The sequence below is a fragment of the Saccopteryx leptura genome, chromosome 2 (genome assembly GCF_036850995.1).
Source record: "Saccopteryx leptura isolate mSacLep1 chromosome 2, mSacLep1_pri_phased_curated, whole genome shotgun sequence".
In the NCBI taxonomy this organism is placed as follows: domain Eukaryota; kingdom Metazoa; phylum Chordata; class Mammalia; order Chiroptera; family Emballonuridae; genus Saccopteryx; species Saccopteryx leptura.
In genome coordinates, this window is record NC_089504.1 from 200,368,570 (window position 1) to 200,385,103 (window position 16,534).

The 16,534-nt window shown below is 37.5% G+C and overlaps 1 protein-coding gene across 3 annotated transcripts in view; it reads left to right on the forward strand.

Moving 5' to 3' along the window:
* MME (membrane metalloendopeptidase) overlaps positions 1–16,534 on the forward strand; it is a 120,250-nt gene that overhangs the window by 63,721 nt on the left and 39,995 nt on the right. For all 3 annotated transcript variants that reach the window (XM_066369915.1, XM_066369914.1, XM_066369916.1), the window contains exons 15-16: positions 42–122; positions 1,372–1,475. In XM_066369915.1, coding sequence (XP_066226012.1) covers positions 42–122; positions 1,372–1,475 — 185 coding nt within the window. The remainder of the gene's footprint in view (positions 1–41; positions 123–1,371; positions 1,476–16,534) is intronic.

The following is a 16,534-nucleotide window of genomic DNA, read 5'->3' on the forward strand; positions in this document are numbered from 1 at the left end:
TTACATAATCATCCTCACATTCAGTATTATAATTTTCATAGGCCTTAGCAATAAAAGAAAGGATCGGCTACCCTGACGACATTATCACAGATGATAACAAACTGAATAATGAATACCATGAGGTAAGTCTCTATAAAGACTCTATAGTTTAATGACACCTGGGCCTGGTGGCAATGTCATTTCTAGCTGTGAGGTGTCAGAAATTATATAAAGTAGTCTAAAACCATAGGTCTTATTATATAAAGCCTTTAACACTGAAGACAGATCTGTGTTTTAGTTTTAGCCTTTTGTTTCACTGGCCTGGTCTGTGCCTGTTATTTTGGTTTCCATATATTGCTTTTTAAGAAATAAAAAAAATATGGTGACCTTTAAAGTATATCAAGGGTAGACATCAAAGTGCTGAACAACAGGCAGCCTTATGTCTCCTTATTTCACCTTCTACAGGCCTGAAAAATCAAATTTTCAGGTTTTCATCCGCTTCCTAATTTTTCCTCCACTGGATAAGCTAGGTCATGCATTCTCTATTTAAAAAGCAAACAAAAACAAAGTCTGATACTTGAGTACCAGAGACTATTTTATTCTCCTTTGGTTAATGTAACAATGGTAAGAGAACAGAGCTGACCAAGGTCACGGTAGTACTGATTTCAGTTGCTAACCTTGTGGTCACCACAACTACTTGATACCCTGGTGAGGAAAGGTAATCCTCACACAAACCAAAGATGACAATGATTCCTAATCCATTGTTTGCTAGCCTAATGTGGGGATTTGCAAGCCACAGCGACCTCTCCTCCTTTTCCATTTGCAAAAACCTTGACTGTTTCTGTTAAATGAGCTGGCTAACATGTGAGTCTCAGGAGCCCCTGGAGCAGGTGCCTAGTGGATAAGACCACAGACTCAAAGCTGAACTGTGTGGGTTCAAATACCAGCTCTACCACTCAACTGTGCTTCTGTTTCTTCAACTTTTAAGTGGTGATAACATTCCTTTTTATAAGATTATTAAAAGGATTGAGAAAATGTAACCTATATTTAAAGTTCTCAGACTACTGCCTGACACACAGTAGGTACTAATAAGAATATGCTATTATCACATCTGGTATGTAAGGATTAACATTAATATAAGGAAGGCTTACCTGACACTTGATTTTATTTACTGATTAATTACAAAGCATAGACTGAAGAGATTCAGCCAGAGAGCAGTGACCTCTACTATAGAACTAGGCTGATTGGAACTAAATCCTTCTTTGGTAAACTTTAGTGCTCTCTGTTAACTTTATTAACAGATGGAATTTAAGAAAATAACCTTGAATTTTTAGCAAAAATTTTGAAAATACTGGTTTTAATATTTTTCCTAAAATCTTTTATATAATATAGTTGAACTACAAGGAAGAGGAATACTTTGAGAACATAATTCAAAATTTGAAGTTCAGCCAAAATAAACAACTAAAGAAGCTTCGAGAAAAGGTGGACAAGGATGAGTATGTATATTCCAGTTTCTAATATGTTTATTCAGAAGAGGGTCTTTTTTCCTCCTCTCTGTTAGAGCAAGAGAAAGAATCTGACCTAGACTAACGTTAAAGTGTGCAGCTGTCCTCCTTCTATGAAGAACTTTGAAGAGCATCTGAGAATATTCTACTAAAGATGGGTCAGATATTTAACCAAATTTAATTTTTTTTTATTAAGGTATGTCCTCAGACAACCTAATTTCTTCGATTTCTTTTCATTTTGCTACCTGTCCCTCTTTGTTTGTGGACAAATTTCTCAAAAACACCTTAATCTGAGTAGCCCATAGCCCCTTCAAGCTTTCTCCAAGGCCTCACTTACTCAACTCTGGATTTTCTTCCACCCGCAGCCTCATCTGTTTTTCATCAGTGAGTCATTCCACAGATTCGTCCCCTTCCCGGATTGCACCATGTCACTTTTCTTACCCCAGCTGTAACCAGATAGGAGATATCATGAATGGTTCTCATTCATAACCTTTAAATGTGCTTCTCTGTTTATTAGTGGTGTTAGTATTTCACGTTAACTATTGGTTTAGTATTTACTTATCAATTAAGTGGATGTGTCTAACATATATTTCTCAACCTGTGTGTTTATGCACTTAAATCCCTAGAATTGCTTGTGATGACATCTCACCAGATTCTTAGCTGCTAGAGATTAGGGGCTGTTCCTTTTATCCATTCAGCACAGTGCTGAATACAGAGAACATTTTCAGGTACAGCTGAATTAATTAATGAAAGATAAGCAAGTGAAAAAATAAAATCTACTACATTTGTGTCATAACACAATAACATATCAGTGAGGTGCTTGGTTCTTTTATGCATTCATTTATTCTGTCATGTATTTATTTAATAAACTAGTATTTTGGAACACTAAATCTAAGTGTCACTGAGTACTGGGAAAAGCAAAGGTGAACTTTGATTATATTACCTTACATTATAACAGCTGAACGTATAGTTGAGGGGGGGAGAATATCCCCCTTTACTTCTTTTGAACTCCTATGGCTGAACTAATAATAATATTGACATTGGAACAGATCAGCAAAAGAAAAAGCAATTTAATATGTGCACATGGAAGATCATAAATGATCCTGTGAGAAATGATAAATCAGCTTTTTATAACTTTTAGATAAAGAAGCGATAAATTTGTGAAGAATTGACAGGACAAAGAAACGTAGGTTTGTGTACTCATTGAAGCAGAGTCTAAGCCAGGGTTCTCAAACTCAAATCAGCATGTGGGCCGCAGAGCAAGATCACAGCCGTTCAGCGGGCCGCACTAGGTCTACAAAAGGCAACTGTTACGCAACACTTTTCTCACTGCAGTTGAAAACAAAAAAAAAAAACAGTACAACAAGCACAACCATACATGCAGTTTACTCAGTGTCACAAAACGACCAGAAACTGTAGTTTGCATCACAACTGCTGTTAACTAAGCTAATATCTAGCTAGGATGCTAGAGAAATGAAAAATACAAGTAGGCCCCTAGGCTTACTTAATTTTATCCAAAATATTTTGAACTTCGTGGATTAGTCTGCGGGCTGCACAAAATTGTTCAGCGGGCCTCATGCAGCCCACGGGCCGCGAGTTTGAGACCCCTGGTCTAAGCAAACTTAGAACTTGGATAGTAAATTAGTAAAGAATAAAAAGTTTTGGCTGCACAGCTTTTTGACCCTGAGTTCCTTAACTCTGGAGATAAGGGTGTCTGTCTCAGTCTCCTGGAGCAGGGAGGGCACCTTTCACAGGGGAGATTTATTTCTGCTTCCCAAGAGAGAAAAGAAGGTCAATGTGCCCATCATGCGTTGGCTGCTTGTCAAGTAACTTCAATTCAAAGTAATAGATATGCCATTATGGGATATGTTGGGGTGGCCTAGCCTGGGACCCAACAGTAGGAAAGTAATAAACTGTACCACCAGGAGGAAGAGGTTGTGCCAAGAGAGATACAAAGTACATTGAGACTGTTTAATGATAAGACTGCTCTATTCTTAGTAAACCAAGGAAGGGTCGAACAAAATTTCTAAGTGGGAATGCCAATACATTTCAATCTTTATACAACGTTTTGAACCCTGCAGGTATCCTGAAAGAGAAACTGATTTCTTTTGCTGACCTCTGGGTTTATACTGGAGCAAATATTGTGTTGTTTGTGGCTAAAAACAGGGCTGCAAATGTCAGAGAATGTTGAGTGTCCCAGATGGCAAAGAAGGAAGGAAAATGGTTACATATGGTTGGTGTCGTAATAGATTATCAAATCCTTTCTCTACAGAACTACACAAAGTTATCAAAAAAAAAATACTACTGTGGGGGTTAAATTTATAATCTGAGAAGTTTCTTACAAATCTCAATATTTTCATTCCTTTACTTACATTTAATATTTTTTAGCACTGTGTAAATTATCTATGGAGACATATTATCAAATATTCTTTCTGAAAATTGCTAATATAACTTGTATTCATTTGACATATGATTTATTTATAATTTTAAAAATAGTTGTTGAAATATTGCTTGATATTTTCTTTTGAAGTTGACGTAGCAGAATCATTTTGTAATGTAGTTTGCTCTTTTCATTTCCTTTCATCATGGGTATTGACTTTCTCTGAGTCTTTTTATCTTTACAATAGATCATCAAAGCCACACTTGTACATAATATGTATATTTTCATGAATGTTTGGGCAGTAGCATGCATAGCTCAGTGGTACTTTTTGGATCTTTTACATGAGCTTCTGATGGCCTATCAGAAGTGCACCATGACTTTTAAAGTCTTCTCTGCCATGCCAGGCTGGTTTTCCTTCCTTCCCTGCCTAATGCCTGTAAACTGAGTACAAGAGTCCAAACCTCTGACTGCACATGAGAGTCCTCTGGGGAGCATTGGAAACAGTGCTAACTCCACCTCCCTCGATTTTGGTGTACTTGCCTATGGGTGGGGACCCAGGTAGAGCAAGTTATTGAATAACATTGTTTTGTTCAACTTTATTTTGTTATAATATTGATGAGATGCTTTAGTTAAGTAGGAACTTTTTTTAACTCTTGTTTATATCAGTTAGCTTATAGTAAAATTGGTTTCATTATGCATTATTACAGTGAGCACTTACTGTACTGGTATTCTTTTTAATAACAGCATGTTACTATACAAAACAACACAAGATGAAATCAAGCACAAGAGGAAATGATGCAATTAAGAAACACAGCAAACATGAAATGTATGAAGCTGTTGCCAGTGTGACAACACATTGTTACAGCAAAAAAGTTTTTTTTTACTAAGTAGAAAAAATACACTTTAAAATAACAATTAAAATTATAGTATACTAAATACATAAACCAGTAACATAATCATTCATTACCAAGTATCATGTACTGTACATAGTTATATGTGCCATATTGTTATACTACTGTCAGCACAGTAGGTTTGTACCCGCATCACTACAGACACGTGAGCATTGTGTTGTGGTATGACATTACCAGGCTATAGTGTCACTAGGCAATAGGAATTTTTCAGCTCTATGACAATCTTATGAGATCACCATCATGTATGTGGTGGCATTGACCAAAACATTGCACAGAGCATGACTATATCTAAAATGATTTACTTCCAGTAACATGATTATGTTCTTACAGTCTGCAGGGCAAACTTAAGCCTCTAAAGAACAAATGATGAACCAGAACAAAACAAAATGAATTTCTTCTCTTGTTTATAGACTTGATGCAATTTTGTTAGTTTTGCAGGACAAAACTTTCTATAATGTAATTGGGACAGGTAGTGCCACTGTTTGTAGGTCATGACTGGTAAGCCATGGAGTTGCTTTTTATAAACTACAAACACTTATTTCATTGCTGAGTGTTTCCTGCTGTTGTATGTCAAAATAAACACACTGACAGCGACAGCATAAACATCTTACTGAGCACCTACACTGTATACAAAGCACTGTGCTTATCACTGTGGAGGACACAGAAATGAACAAGATGTGGCCGTGACTTGGGAGCTCACAATTTAGTGAAAGAGGCAAGTGAGTAACAACTAACTCTGGGGAAAGACCAGATTGTTTGGTGCTATTCTATTATAAGGAAACGGGGTGTTAGGGCAGTACTTTTCTAAAAACCACATTTAAATCTTTACTTATTAGTAACAATCTCTGGAAACATGTCAGTGTTTAAATTAATATTGAGGTGAACAGAGGATTCACTAAAAACAAAATAACACAAAATGCTTGGTTCCTTTCTGTCTTCCCCTTCATTGCTTCAAGCCTGCTGTTTTTTTGATGGTATGGCGGGGAGCCCCTGAAATAAGTAATACTCCTGAGGCTGTCACCCCAACATTTGTGGCCTTTCAGGAAATGGCCAAACCCACCAACAAAGGCAGAGAGGTTGTTACCCTGTACAGTGACACCATAGTTTTGCCACTGCCCTGAGTCAGTCATGCTCTTTTGTGTCCCAGTGCTGCCTGTTACAACCTATGGCCTTTAAAGAGCCATGAAGTTTCCTTATTTATAAAATGAGCAGGTTGATCTAGACTGCATGACAACTCTAAGATTCTTTCTAGCATTAATATTCTCTGGCCCTTACAGTGAAGCTTTGGTAGGAGCTGGGGTGTTTTCTTCCTTGGCTTGGCCACATCAAGTGAGCCAAGAAGAAAAGAGCATACTCTTGAGAGGTAGGGAAGTACCTCACCTCTTTCTGAAATATCCCTGTGATTCCCTTTCATTGATGTTTATGGAATCACTTTTCTTTTTAAGTAATTCCTGTGTCAGTGAAACTGATTATCAAAAAAGCAATGGTTGTTTAGGACTTCTATGGATAAATAAGATAGCACAGAGGAAGGACAGCAATAGTACCTATCTGGGGGAACGTGCTGACTGCTGGAGACTTGGAGCACAAATGGATGAATCTCTGTGCATGGTAAAATTATGGAGAAGATTTGTCAAAGTAATTACTTGGCTCATCAAGTACTACTCAGCCAGAGAGATGGAATAATGGATAGTTAGACTAAACTTGGACAAATCACTCACTCCTCATGGCAGTATCTGCCGTGGTATGCTCATGTCCTGCATATGTTGTAGTAGATGAAGAGTTTAAATTGTCATCTTTGAACTCCTATTAAACCAACCAACTTTGCGATTTTCCAACATATTTTGGGATTATAAACAAAACAGTTTATCAGTAAAAAATATTTCTAGTTTTTAATACCCAAAAAGGTTTTTGTTTATTTGTTTTTTAGAGAGAGAGAGGAAGGGAGAGAGATGAGTGAGAAACATCAACTCATAGTTATGGCATGTTAGTTGTTCATTGATTGCTTCTCATACATGCCTTGAGCCGGGGTGGGGGATCAATCTGAGCCAGTGACCCCTTGCTCAAGCCAGAGACCATGGGACCATGTTGATGATCCCACGTTCAAGCCAGCCACTTTGGGGTTTCAAACCTGAGACCTAAGTATCCCAGGTCAATGCTCTGTCCACTGTACGACCACTAGTCAGGCAAGAGGGTTTTTTTTTGTTTTCAGATGGGAAAGGGCAATAGGGAGGGAAGATAAATAATTTAATAGTTGAAGTGCTAAACTGGAAAAACTTTGCAAAAGAATTCTGGAAATTTTACTAGTGTGTCCTCTTATGGTGCATGGTTCCCTTCCAGCTGCCACCATTCCCTCCAGCTTGCATTGCAGCCCTGCTTCACTTAGGTCTGTGCCCTCTACCTGCCCATGGTCCCAGGATGAGAAGCATCAACATCCTTGGGGCCTGGGGGACCCATCAATATGCCAAGGTTCAAATCTGTATTGTGCACCTACCATGTTTCCAAACTTTTCTAAGCCCTACAAATACAATTAAGAACAAAACATGACATAAACAACCAAGACTACATCAAACTAAAAAGCTCCTGCACAACAAAAAAAATAATCAACAGAATAAAAATCAACTGCTGGAATGGGAGAAAATATTTGCAAATCATTTATGATAAATGACTAATCACTAAAATATACAATGAGTTGCTGCAACTTAATAACCAAAAAATTAATAATCCAATTAAAAGTGGGCTAAGGACTTGAGCAGACATTTCTCCAAAGAAGACATACATTCAGCCACCAGGTATATGAAAAGATGCTCAGCATCACTGATCATCTGGGAAATGCAATGAGAACCACCATGAAATATCTTATCATGCCTGTCAGGATGACTATTATAAAAAAAAAAAAGAAGCCCTGGCAAGTTGGCTCAGCGGTAGAATGTCAGCCTGGCATGTGGAAGTCCCACGTTCGATTCCTGGCCAGGGCACATAGGAGAAGCGCCCATCTACTTCTCCACCCCTCCCCCTTTCCTTCCTCTCTATCTTTCTTTTCCCCTCCCGCAGCCAAGGCTCCATTGGGGCAAAGTCGGCCCGGGAGCTGAGGACAGCTCCATGGCCTCTGCCTCAGGCAATAGAATAGCTCCAGTTGCAACAGAGCAATGCCCCAGATGGGCAGAGCATTGTCCCCCAGTGAGCATGCCAGGTAGATCCCAGTCAGGCACATACAGGAGCCTGTTTGACTGCCTCCCCGCTTATAGCTTCGGAAAAATAAAATTAAAAAAAGAAGAAGAAGGAGGGAGGGGAGGAGAAGGAAGAGGAAGAAGGAAGAAGAAGAAGGGAAAGAAGAAAGGGAGGGCCAGTGTTGGTGAAGGTGAAAGAAAGAAGGAAAGAAAGAAAGAAAAAGAAAAACAGTGTTGACAAGGATGTGGAGGGATTGGAACCCTTACACTATTCATGAGAATACAAAATGGAACAACTGCTATAGAAATAGTGTGAAGGTTCCTCAAAAAATTAGAAATAGACCTACCACATAACCCAGAAATCCCACTTCTGGGGATAGATCCAAAAGAGTTGAAATTGGGATCTCAAAGATAATTGCATTCCAACTTTCATTGCAGCACCATTCACAGTAGCTAAGATGTGGAAGCAGCTTGTTTCCATTGACAGTTTAACCCTTTGAGTAGTCCGCACATTCATGTGCGTCCTCGTGCCTCCTGACCAGAGTACGATCGGACATGTGTAAGACAACATCAAAAAAAGGCAAATGTGTGTTATTTTTGTTTCCATAAATTGGTTATCAAACAAACATGATTTTAAGTTAATAAAACTATAACTGGAACTAATTTCATTTTTTTAAAAAACTCACTCCCGAGGGTCAGTGAGCATGAAATACTCACTACTCAAAGAGTTAATGAATAAAGAAAATGTGGTATAGCCTGACCAGACGGTGGTGCAATGGATAGAGCATCAGACTGGGACGCAGAGGACCCAGGTCCAAATCTTCAAGGTTGCAGGCCTGAGCATGGGCTCATCCAGCTTAAGTGCTGGGTCACTGGCTTGAGTGTGGGATAATGGGCATGACCCTGTGGTCACTGGCTTGAGCAAGGGGTAACTTGCTGTGCTGGAAACCCCGGTCAAGGCACATATGAAAGCAATCAATGAACAACTAAGGAGCCGCAACCTCTCTTCCTGTCAGTCTGTCCCTCCCCCTCGCTCTCTCTGTCTCTGTCACAAAAAACAAACAAACATATAGACACAACCTTTGAAAAGAGGAAATTGTGTAATATGCAACAACATGAATGAACCTGAGACCATTATGCCAAGTGAAATAAACCAGACAGAACAACTACTGCATGTTTCCACTTATATGAGGCATCTTAGATAGTCAAATTCATAAAATCAAAGAATGGAATTGTGATTACCTAAGGTGTGAAATCATCAATCAATAGGCATAAAACTTCAGTTAGCAAGATGAATAAGTGCTAGAAGTCTTCTGTACAGCATTGTACCTATAGTCTACAATAATGTATTGTACATTTAAATGTGCTGTGGGAATAGATCTCATGTAGTTATTCTTAACACAATTTTTTTTCTTTTTTTTTTTTGCTTCTTAAAACATCTTTATTATTGGAATTTTTGGATAAAGTGTGTATTACTTTTGTAGTATAAACATTGTTGTTGTTTTTTTGTTTTTTTTTTAAATAATTTTATTTTTTTAATGGGGCGACATCAATAAATCAGGATACATATATTCAAAGATAACAAGTCCAGGTTATCTTGTCGTTCAATTAGGTTGCATACCAATCACCCAAAGTCAGATTGTCCTCTGTCACCTTCTATCTTGTTTTCTTTGTGTCCCTTCCCCTCCCTCTTTCCCTCTCCCATTCCCCTCTCCCCCCCGTAACCACCACACTCTTATCAATGTCTCTTAGTTTCACTTTTATGTCCCACCTACGTATGGAATAATGCAGTTCCTGGTTTTCTCTGATTTACTTATTTTGCTTCGAATCATGTTATCAAGATCCCACCATTTTGCTGTAAATGATCCGATGTCATCATTTCTTAAGGCTGAGTAGGATTCCATAGTGTACATGTGCCAAATCTTCTTTATCCAGTCATCTATTGACGGGCTTTTTGGTTGTTTCCATGTCCTGGCCACTGTGAGCAATGCTGCAATGAACATGAGGCTGCATGTGTCTTTACGTATCAATGTTTCTGAGTTTTGGGGGTATATACCCAGTAGAGGGATTGCTGGGTCATAAGGTAATTCTATTTCAGTTTTTTGAGGAACCACCATACTTTCTTCCATAACGGTTGTACTACTTTACATTCCCACGAACAGTGTATGAGGGTTCCTTTTTCTCCACAGCCTCTCCAACATTTGCTATTACCTGTCTTGTTAATAATAGCTAATCTAACAGGTGTGAGGTGGTATCTCATTGCAGTTTTGATTTGCATTTCCCTAATAGCTAAAGATGAGCATCTTTTCATATATCTGTTGGCCATTTGTATTTCTTCCTGGAAGAAGTGTCTGTTCATGTCCTCTTCCCATTTTTTTATTGGATTGTTTGTTTGTTTGTTGTTGAGTTTTATGAGTTCTTTGTATATTCTGGATATTAGGCCCTTATCTGAGCTGTCGTTTGAAAATATCATTTCCCATTTAGTTGGCTTTCTGTTTATTTTGTTATCAGTTTCTCTTGCTGAGCAAAAACTTCTTAGTCTGATGTAGTCCCATTCATTAATTTTTGCCTTCACTTCTCTTGCCTATGGAGTCAAATTCATAAAATGCTCTTTGAAACCCAGGTCCATGGGTGGAGTACCTATGTCTTCTTCTATGTACTTAATTGTTTCAGGTCTTATGTTTAGATCTTTGATCCATTTTGAGTTAATTTTAGTACAAGGGGACAAACTGTAGTCCAGTTTCATTCTTTTGCATGTGGCTTTCCAGTTTTCCCAGCACCATTTATTGAAGAGGCTTTCTTTTCTCCATTGTGTGTTGTTGGCCCCTTTATCAAAAATTATTTGACTATATATATGTGGTTTTATTTCTGGACTTTCTATTCTGTTCCATTGGTCTGAGTGTCTATTTTTCTGCCAATACCATGCTGTTTTGATTGTCGTGGCCCTATAATATAGTTTGAAGTCAGGTATTGTAATGCCCCCAGCTTCATTCTTTTTCTTTAGGATTGCTTTGGCTATTCGGGGTTTTTTATAGTTCCATATAAATCTGATAATTTTTTGCTCAATTTCTTTAAAAAGTGTCATTGGAATTTTGATGGGAATTGCATTAAATTTGTATATTGCTTTGGGTAATATGGCCATCTTGATTATATTTATTCTTCCTAACCAAGAACAAGGTATATTCTTCCATATTATTATATCTTTTTTGATTTCCCTTAACAATGGTTTATAGTTTTCATTATATATTGTTATGTTTATTCCTAAGTATTTTATTTTTTTGTTGTTGCAATCTTGAAGGGGATTATTCTTTTGAGTCCGTTCTCAAATGTTTCATTGTTGGCATATAGAAAGGCTATTGACTTCTTTTTTTTTTTTTTTTTTTTTAAATAAATTTTTATTAATGGTAATGGGATGACATTAATAAATCAGGGTACATATATTCAAAGAAAACATGTCTAGGTTATTTTGTCATTAAATTATGTTGCATACCCCGAGGGGTATGCAACATAATTTAATGACAAAATAACCTAGGCTATTGACTTCTGTATGTTAATTTTGTATCCTGCGACCTTACTGTATTGGCTTATTGTTTCTAGTAGTCTTTTTGTGGATTATTTGGGGTTTTCGATGTATAGGATCATATCATCTGCAAAAAGTGATACCTTTACTTCTTCTTTTCCGATATGGATGCCTTTTATTTCTTTGTCTTGTCTGATTGCTCTGGCTAGAATCTCTAGTACCACATTAAATAAGAGTGGAGAGAGTGGACAACCGTGTCTTGTTCCTGATTTAAGGGGGAAAGCCTTCAGTTTAGTGACATTTAATATGATGTTAGCTGATGGTTTATCATATATGGCCTTTATCATGTTGAGATATTTTCCTTCTATACCCATATTGTTTAGAGTCTTAAACATAAAATTGTGTTGTATTTTATCGAAAGCCTTTTCTGCGTCTATTGATAAGATCATGTGGTTTTTGTTCTTTGTTTTGTTGATATGGTGTATTACGTTAACCGTTTTACGTATGTTGAACCATCCTTGAGATTCTGGGATGAATCCCAGTTGATCATGATGTATTATCATTTTAATATGTTGTTGTATTCGATTTTCTAGTATTTTGTTTAGTATTTTAGCATCTGTATTCACTAGAGATATTGGTCTGTAGTTTTCTTTTTTTGTGTGCCATCCTTGCCTGGTTTTGGTATGAAGGTTATGTTGGCCTCATAAAATGTATTTGGAAGTATTGCTTCTTCTTCAATTTTTTGGAAGACTTTGAGTAGAATAGGAACCAAGTCTTCTTTGAATGTTTGATAAAATTCACTGGTATAGCCGTCAGGGCCTGGACTTTTATTTTTGGGGAGGTTTTTATTGGTTTTTTCTATTTCTTCTCTACTAATAGGTCTGTTTAGGCTTTCTGCTTCTTCTTGACTCAGTCTAGGAAGGTTGTATTGTTCTAGGAATATATCCAGTTCTTCTAGGTTGTTGAATTTAGTGGCATAAAGTTTTTCATAGTATTCTACAATAATTCTTTGTATATATACGGTGTCCGTGGTGATTTCTCCTCTTTCATTTTGGATTTTGTTTATATGAGTTCTTTCTCTTTTTTCCTTGGTAAGTCTTGCCAAGGGTTTCTCAATTTTGTTGATCTTTTCAAAGAACCAGCTCCTTGTTCTATTAATTTTTTCTATAGTTTTTCTGTTCCCTATTTCATTTATTTCTGCTCTGATTTTTATTATCTCCTTTCTTCGGCTGGTTTTGGGTTGTCTTTGTTCTTTTTTTTCTAGTTCCTTAAGGTTTGAAGTTAAGTGGTTCACTTGGGCTCTCTCTTGTTTGTTCATATATGCCTGAAGTGATATGAACTTCCCTCTTGTCACTGCTTTTGCTGCATCCCAGAGATTCTGATATGTCGTATTGTCATTTTTATTAGTCTGTATATATCTTTTGATCTCTGCACTTATTTCTTCTTTGACCCATTCATTTTTTAAAAGTATGTTGTTTAGTTTCCACATTTTTGTGTGTTTTTTCCTCTTTTTTGCAGTTGAATTCTAGTTTCAAGGCTTTATGATCAGAAAATATGCTTGGTACAACTTCGATTTTTCTGAATTTGCTGATGTTGTTTTTGTGGCCCAACATATGGTCCATTCTTGAGAATGATCCATGTACACTGGAGAAAAAAGTATACTCAGTCACTTTGGGATGAAATGTCCTGTAGATGTCTATCATATCCAGGTGCTCTAGTGTATTGTTTAAGGCCATTATATCTTTGTTGATTCTCTGTTTGGATGACCGATCTAGAGCCGTCAGCGGTGTATTGAGGTCTCCAAGTATGATTGTGTTTTTGTCAGTTTTTGTTTTAAGATCAATAAGTAGCTGTCTTATATATTTTGGTGCTCCTTGGTTTGGTGCATATATATTAAGAATTGTTATGTCTTCTTGATTCAGTGTCCCCTTAGCCATTATGAAATGACCATTTTTGTCTCTGAGTACTTTTCCTGTCTTGTAGTCAGCATTATCAGATATGAGTATTGCTATGCCTGCTTTTTTTTTGGATGTTATTTGCTTGGAGTATTGTTTTCCAACCTTTCACTTTGAATTTGTTTTTATCCTTGTTACTTAGATGAGTTTCCTGTAAACAGCATACAGTTGGATTTTCTTTTTTAATTCATTCTGCTACTCTGTGCCTTTTTATTGATGAGTTTAATCCGTTTACAGTTAGTGTAATTATTGACACTTGTGAGTTCCCTATTGCCATTTTATAGATTGCTTTCTGTTAGTTTTGTGTCTTGTTTGATCCTTCTCTTTCGTTTTTCTATCTTTTGTTTTTATTTGGTTGTATTTCATACATCTTTCCTCTGTTGCTATCTTTTTTATCTCATGTGCTTCTGTGGTGGTTTTTTCAATGGTGGTTACCTTTAAGTAATGAAACGGGTTCCTACCCTGTTCATTATAGTGAACTATTTTGTGAGTACTTTTGCACTCCATCGTCCTTTGCTACTGTTAATCTCCATCCTCTCCCCCCCTTTCTTTTTGTTGTTGTCACAGTTTAAATTTGGTTTTATTGTGTTCTTCTTGGAGCTTTTACTTGTGGCTCTGTTTTTTTTTTGTTCTTTGTATCTGATTGGAGAACCCCCTTTAGTAATTCCTGGAGTGGAGGTTTTCTGATGATAAACTCCCTCATCTTTTCTGTATCTGTGAATGTTTTTATTTCTCCTTCATATTTGAAGGATAGCTTTGATGGGTATAGTATTCGTGGCTGAAAGTTCCTCTCTTTCAGGACTTTAAATATTGGGGTCCACTCTCTTCTAGCTTGTAGAGTTTCTGTTGAGAAATCTGATGATAATCTAATGTGCCTTCCTTTATATGTTGTATTCTTCTTTTCCCTGGCTGCCTTGAGAATTTTTTCTTTGCCGTTGGTTTGTGCCAATTTCATTATGATATGTCTTGGAGTAGGTTTGTTGTGGTTAAGAAAACTCGGACTTGGCCCTGGCCGGTTGGCTCAGCGGTAGAGCGTTGGCCTGGCATGCGGGGGATCCGGGTTCGATTCCCGGCCAGGGCACATAGGAGAAGCGCCCATTTGCTTCTCCACACCCCCCTCCTTCCTCTCTGTCTCTCTCTTCCCCTCCCACAGCCAAGGCTCCATTGGAGCAAAATGGCCCAGGTGCTGGGGATGGCTCCTTGGCCTCTGCCCCAGGCGCTAGAGTGGCTCTGGTCACGGCAGAGCGATGCCCCAGAGGGGCAGAGCATCGCCCCCTGGTGGGCAGAGCTTCGCTCCTGGTGGGCGTGCCGGGTGGATCCCGTTCGGGCGCATGCGGGAGTCTGTCTGACTGTCTCTCCCCATTTCCAGCTTCAGAGAAAAAAAAAAAAAGAATACTCAGAGTTCTGTTTGCTTCTTGAATTTCCGGCTTTAGTTCTTTCCACAGGCTTGGGAAGTTCTCATCTATTATTTGTTTGAGTATGTTCTCCATTCCATTTTCTCTCTCTTCTCCCTCTGATATACCTATTATTCTTATGTTATTCTTTTTGATGGAGTCAGATAATTCTTGTAGGGCTATCTCATTTTTTTAAATTTTTGAGTCTCTTTCTTCTTCTCTCTGTTGTGCCTCAAGTTGCTTGTCTTCTATTTCACTAATCCTCTCTTCTATCTGGCCTTGTCTATTAGCTAAGCTTGTTACCTTGTTTTTCAGCTCGTGAATTGAGTTTTTCATCTCTGTTTGATTTGTTTTTATAGTTTCAATTTCCTTGGAAATATATTCTTTGTGTTCATTGAGTTGTTTTCTGAGCTCCCTAAATTGCCTTTCTGTGTTTTCTTGTATATCTCGGAGGATTTTTATGATTTCTATTTTGAATTCTCTGTCATTTAGCTTTAAGGTTTCCAATATATTAAATTTGTTCTCGATAGATTTTTTCTCATCTAGCTGTGTTACCTCTCTTTCTTTTGTGTCCATAATATTTGATTTTCTCTTCCTTAATGGCATCTGAGTGTGGTTTTGTTGATAGTATTAATGAGATTTAATAAAGAATAAAAAGTTAAAAAAAATCGAAAAGGGTTGTTTTTTTCAAAAAAAATTAATAATGAAATAAAGAAAAATAAAATAATTAAAAAAAAAGGAAATTATTCCCCTTCTCCTTTTTTCCTGTCCTCTCTTCTCCCCTCTTTCTTGAGAAAATCTTGTGGTGAACTGTGAATTATAACAAACAATGCCTGTAATGGAGGGCCTGAATTGGGGAAAAGTAATATAGGGGCAAAAGAAAACAAAAAGAAAGGAAAAAAAAAGAAAAAAGAAGGGGGTATGGACCCACAAAAAGCAAATAAGGAAAAAATTTGGGTCAAGAATAAAATGATTTGCTTTTAGGTGTTGGTTGACTAAGAGTTATGATGAGAGGAATAAGAGGGAAACAGGAAAATGAGGGGACAAATTAAAAAATTACTATTGTATTTAGTGGAACAAGAACTAGATAAAATGGAGAGCCAGGGATGGGAGCACTGCTAGTGAGTTAAAAAGGTGAAGTAAAAACCCCCCAAAATGCCAGAAACAGAAGTTTGAGTCGCAGATAAGATAATTTGTTCGTTATTGAGGTTTGAACGAGAGGAGATGTAAAGGAGAAAGGAAGAAACTAATATAGAGGGAGAAAAGAAAGAGAGAGAGAGAAAAAAAGAGGGAACCACTAAAAGAAGAAAAAAGAGGAGAGAGAGAGTTAAGGGTTTTGGAGTGCAACCCTCATAGAGAGAAAGGAAGAGGAAAGAAAATATAATGGGAGATGTAACACTTATGGGTAGTGTAGTTCAAGGAGAGGAGAGAGTAAGACCGGTGGAGAATTAATCGGCCAATTTGGAGGAGGAAAAAAAAAATATCAAGAATGAAGATAAGAGAAACAAACGAACAAATATAATAAAATGGGATAGGTTATAAAGTCTGCGGATTATTCTTGATTTTGAGAGGTTATCTTCTTGCTTTTTCTTTTCTCTCCCTCTTCCTGGTCAGTGACTCTGTTCCCCGGGTTCTGCCCCTTTGGCATGCTCAGGTAGAGGTTTGCTGTTGATAAGTCTCTCTGGCGATGTCATGTATTGTAATTTAGTCTCCTTGGCAGTCG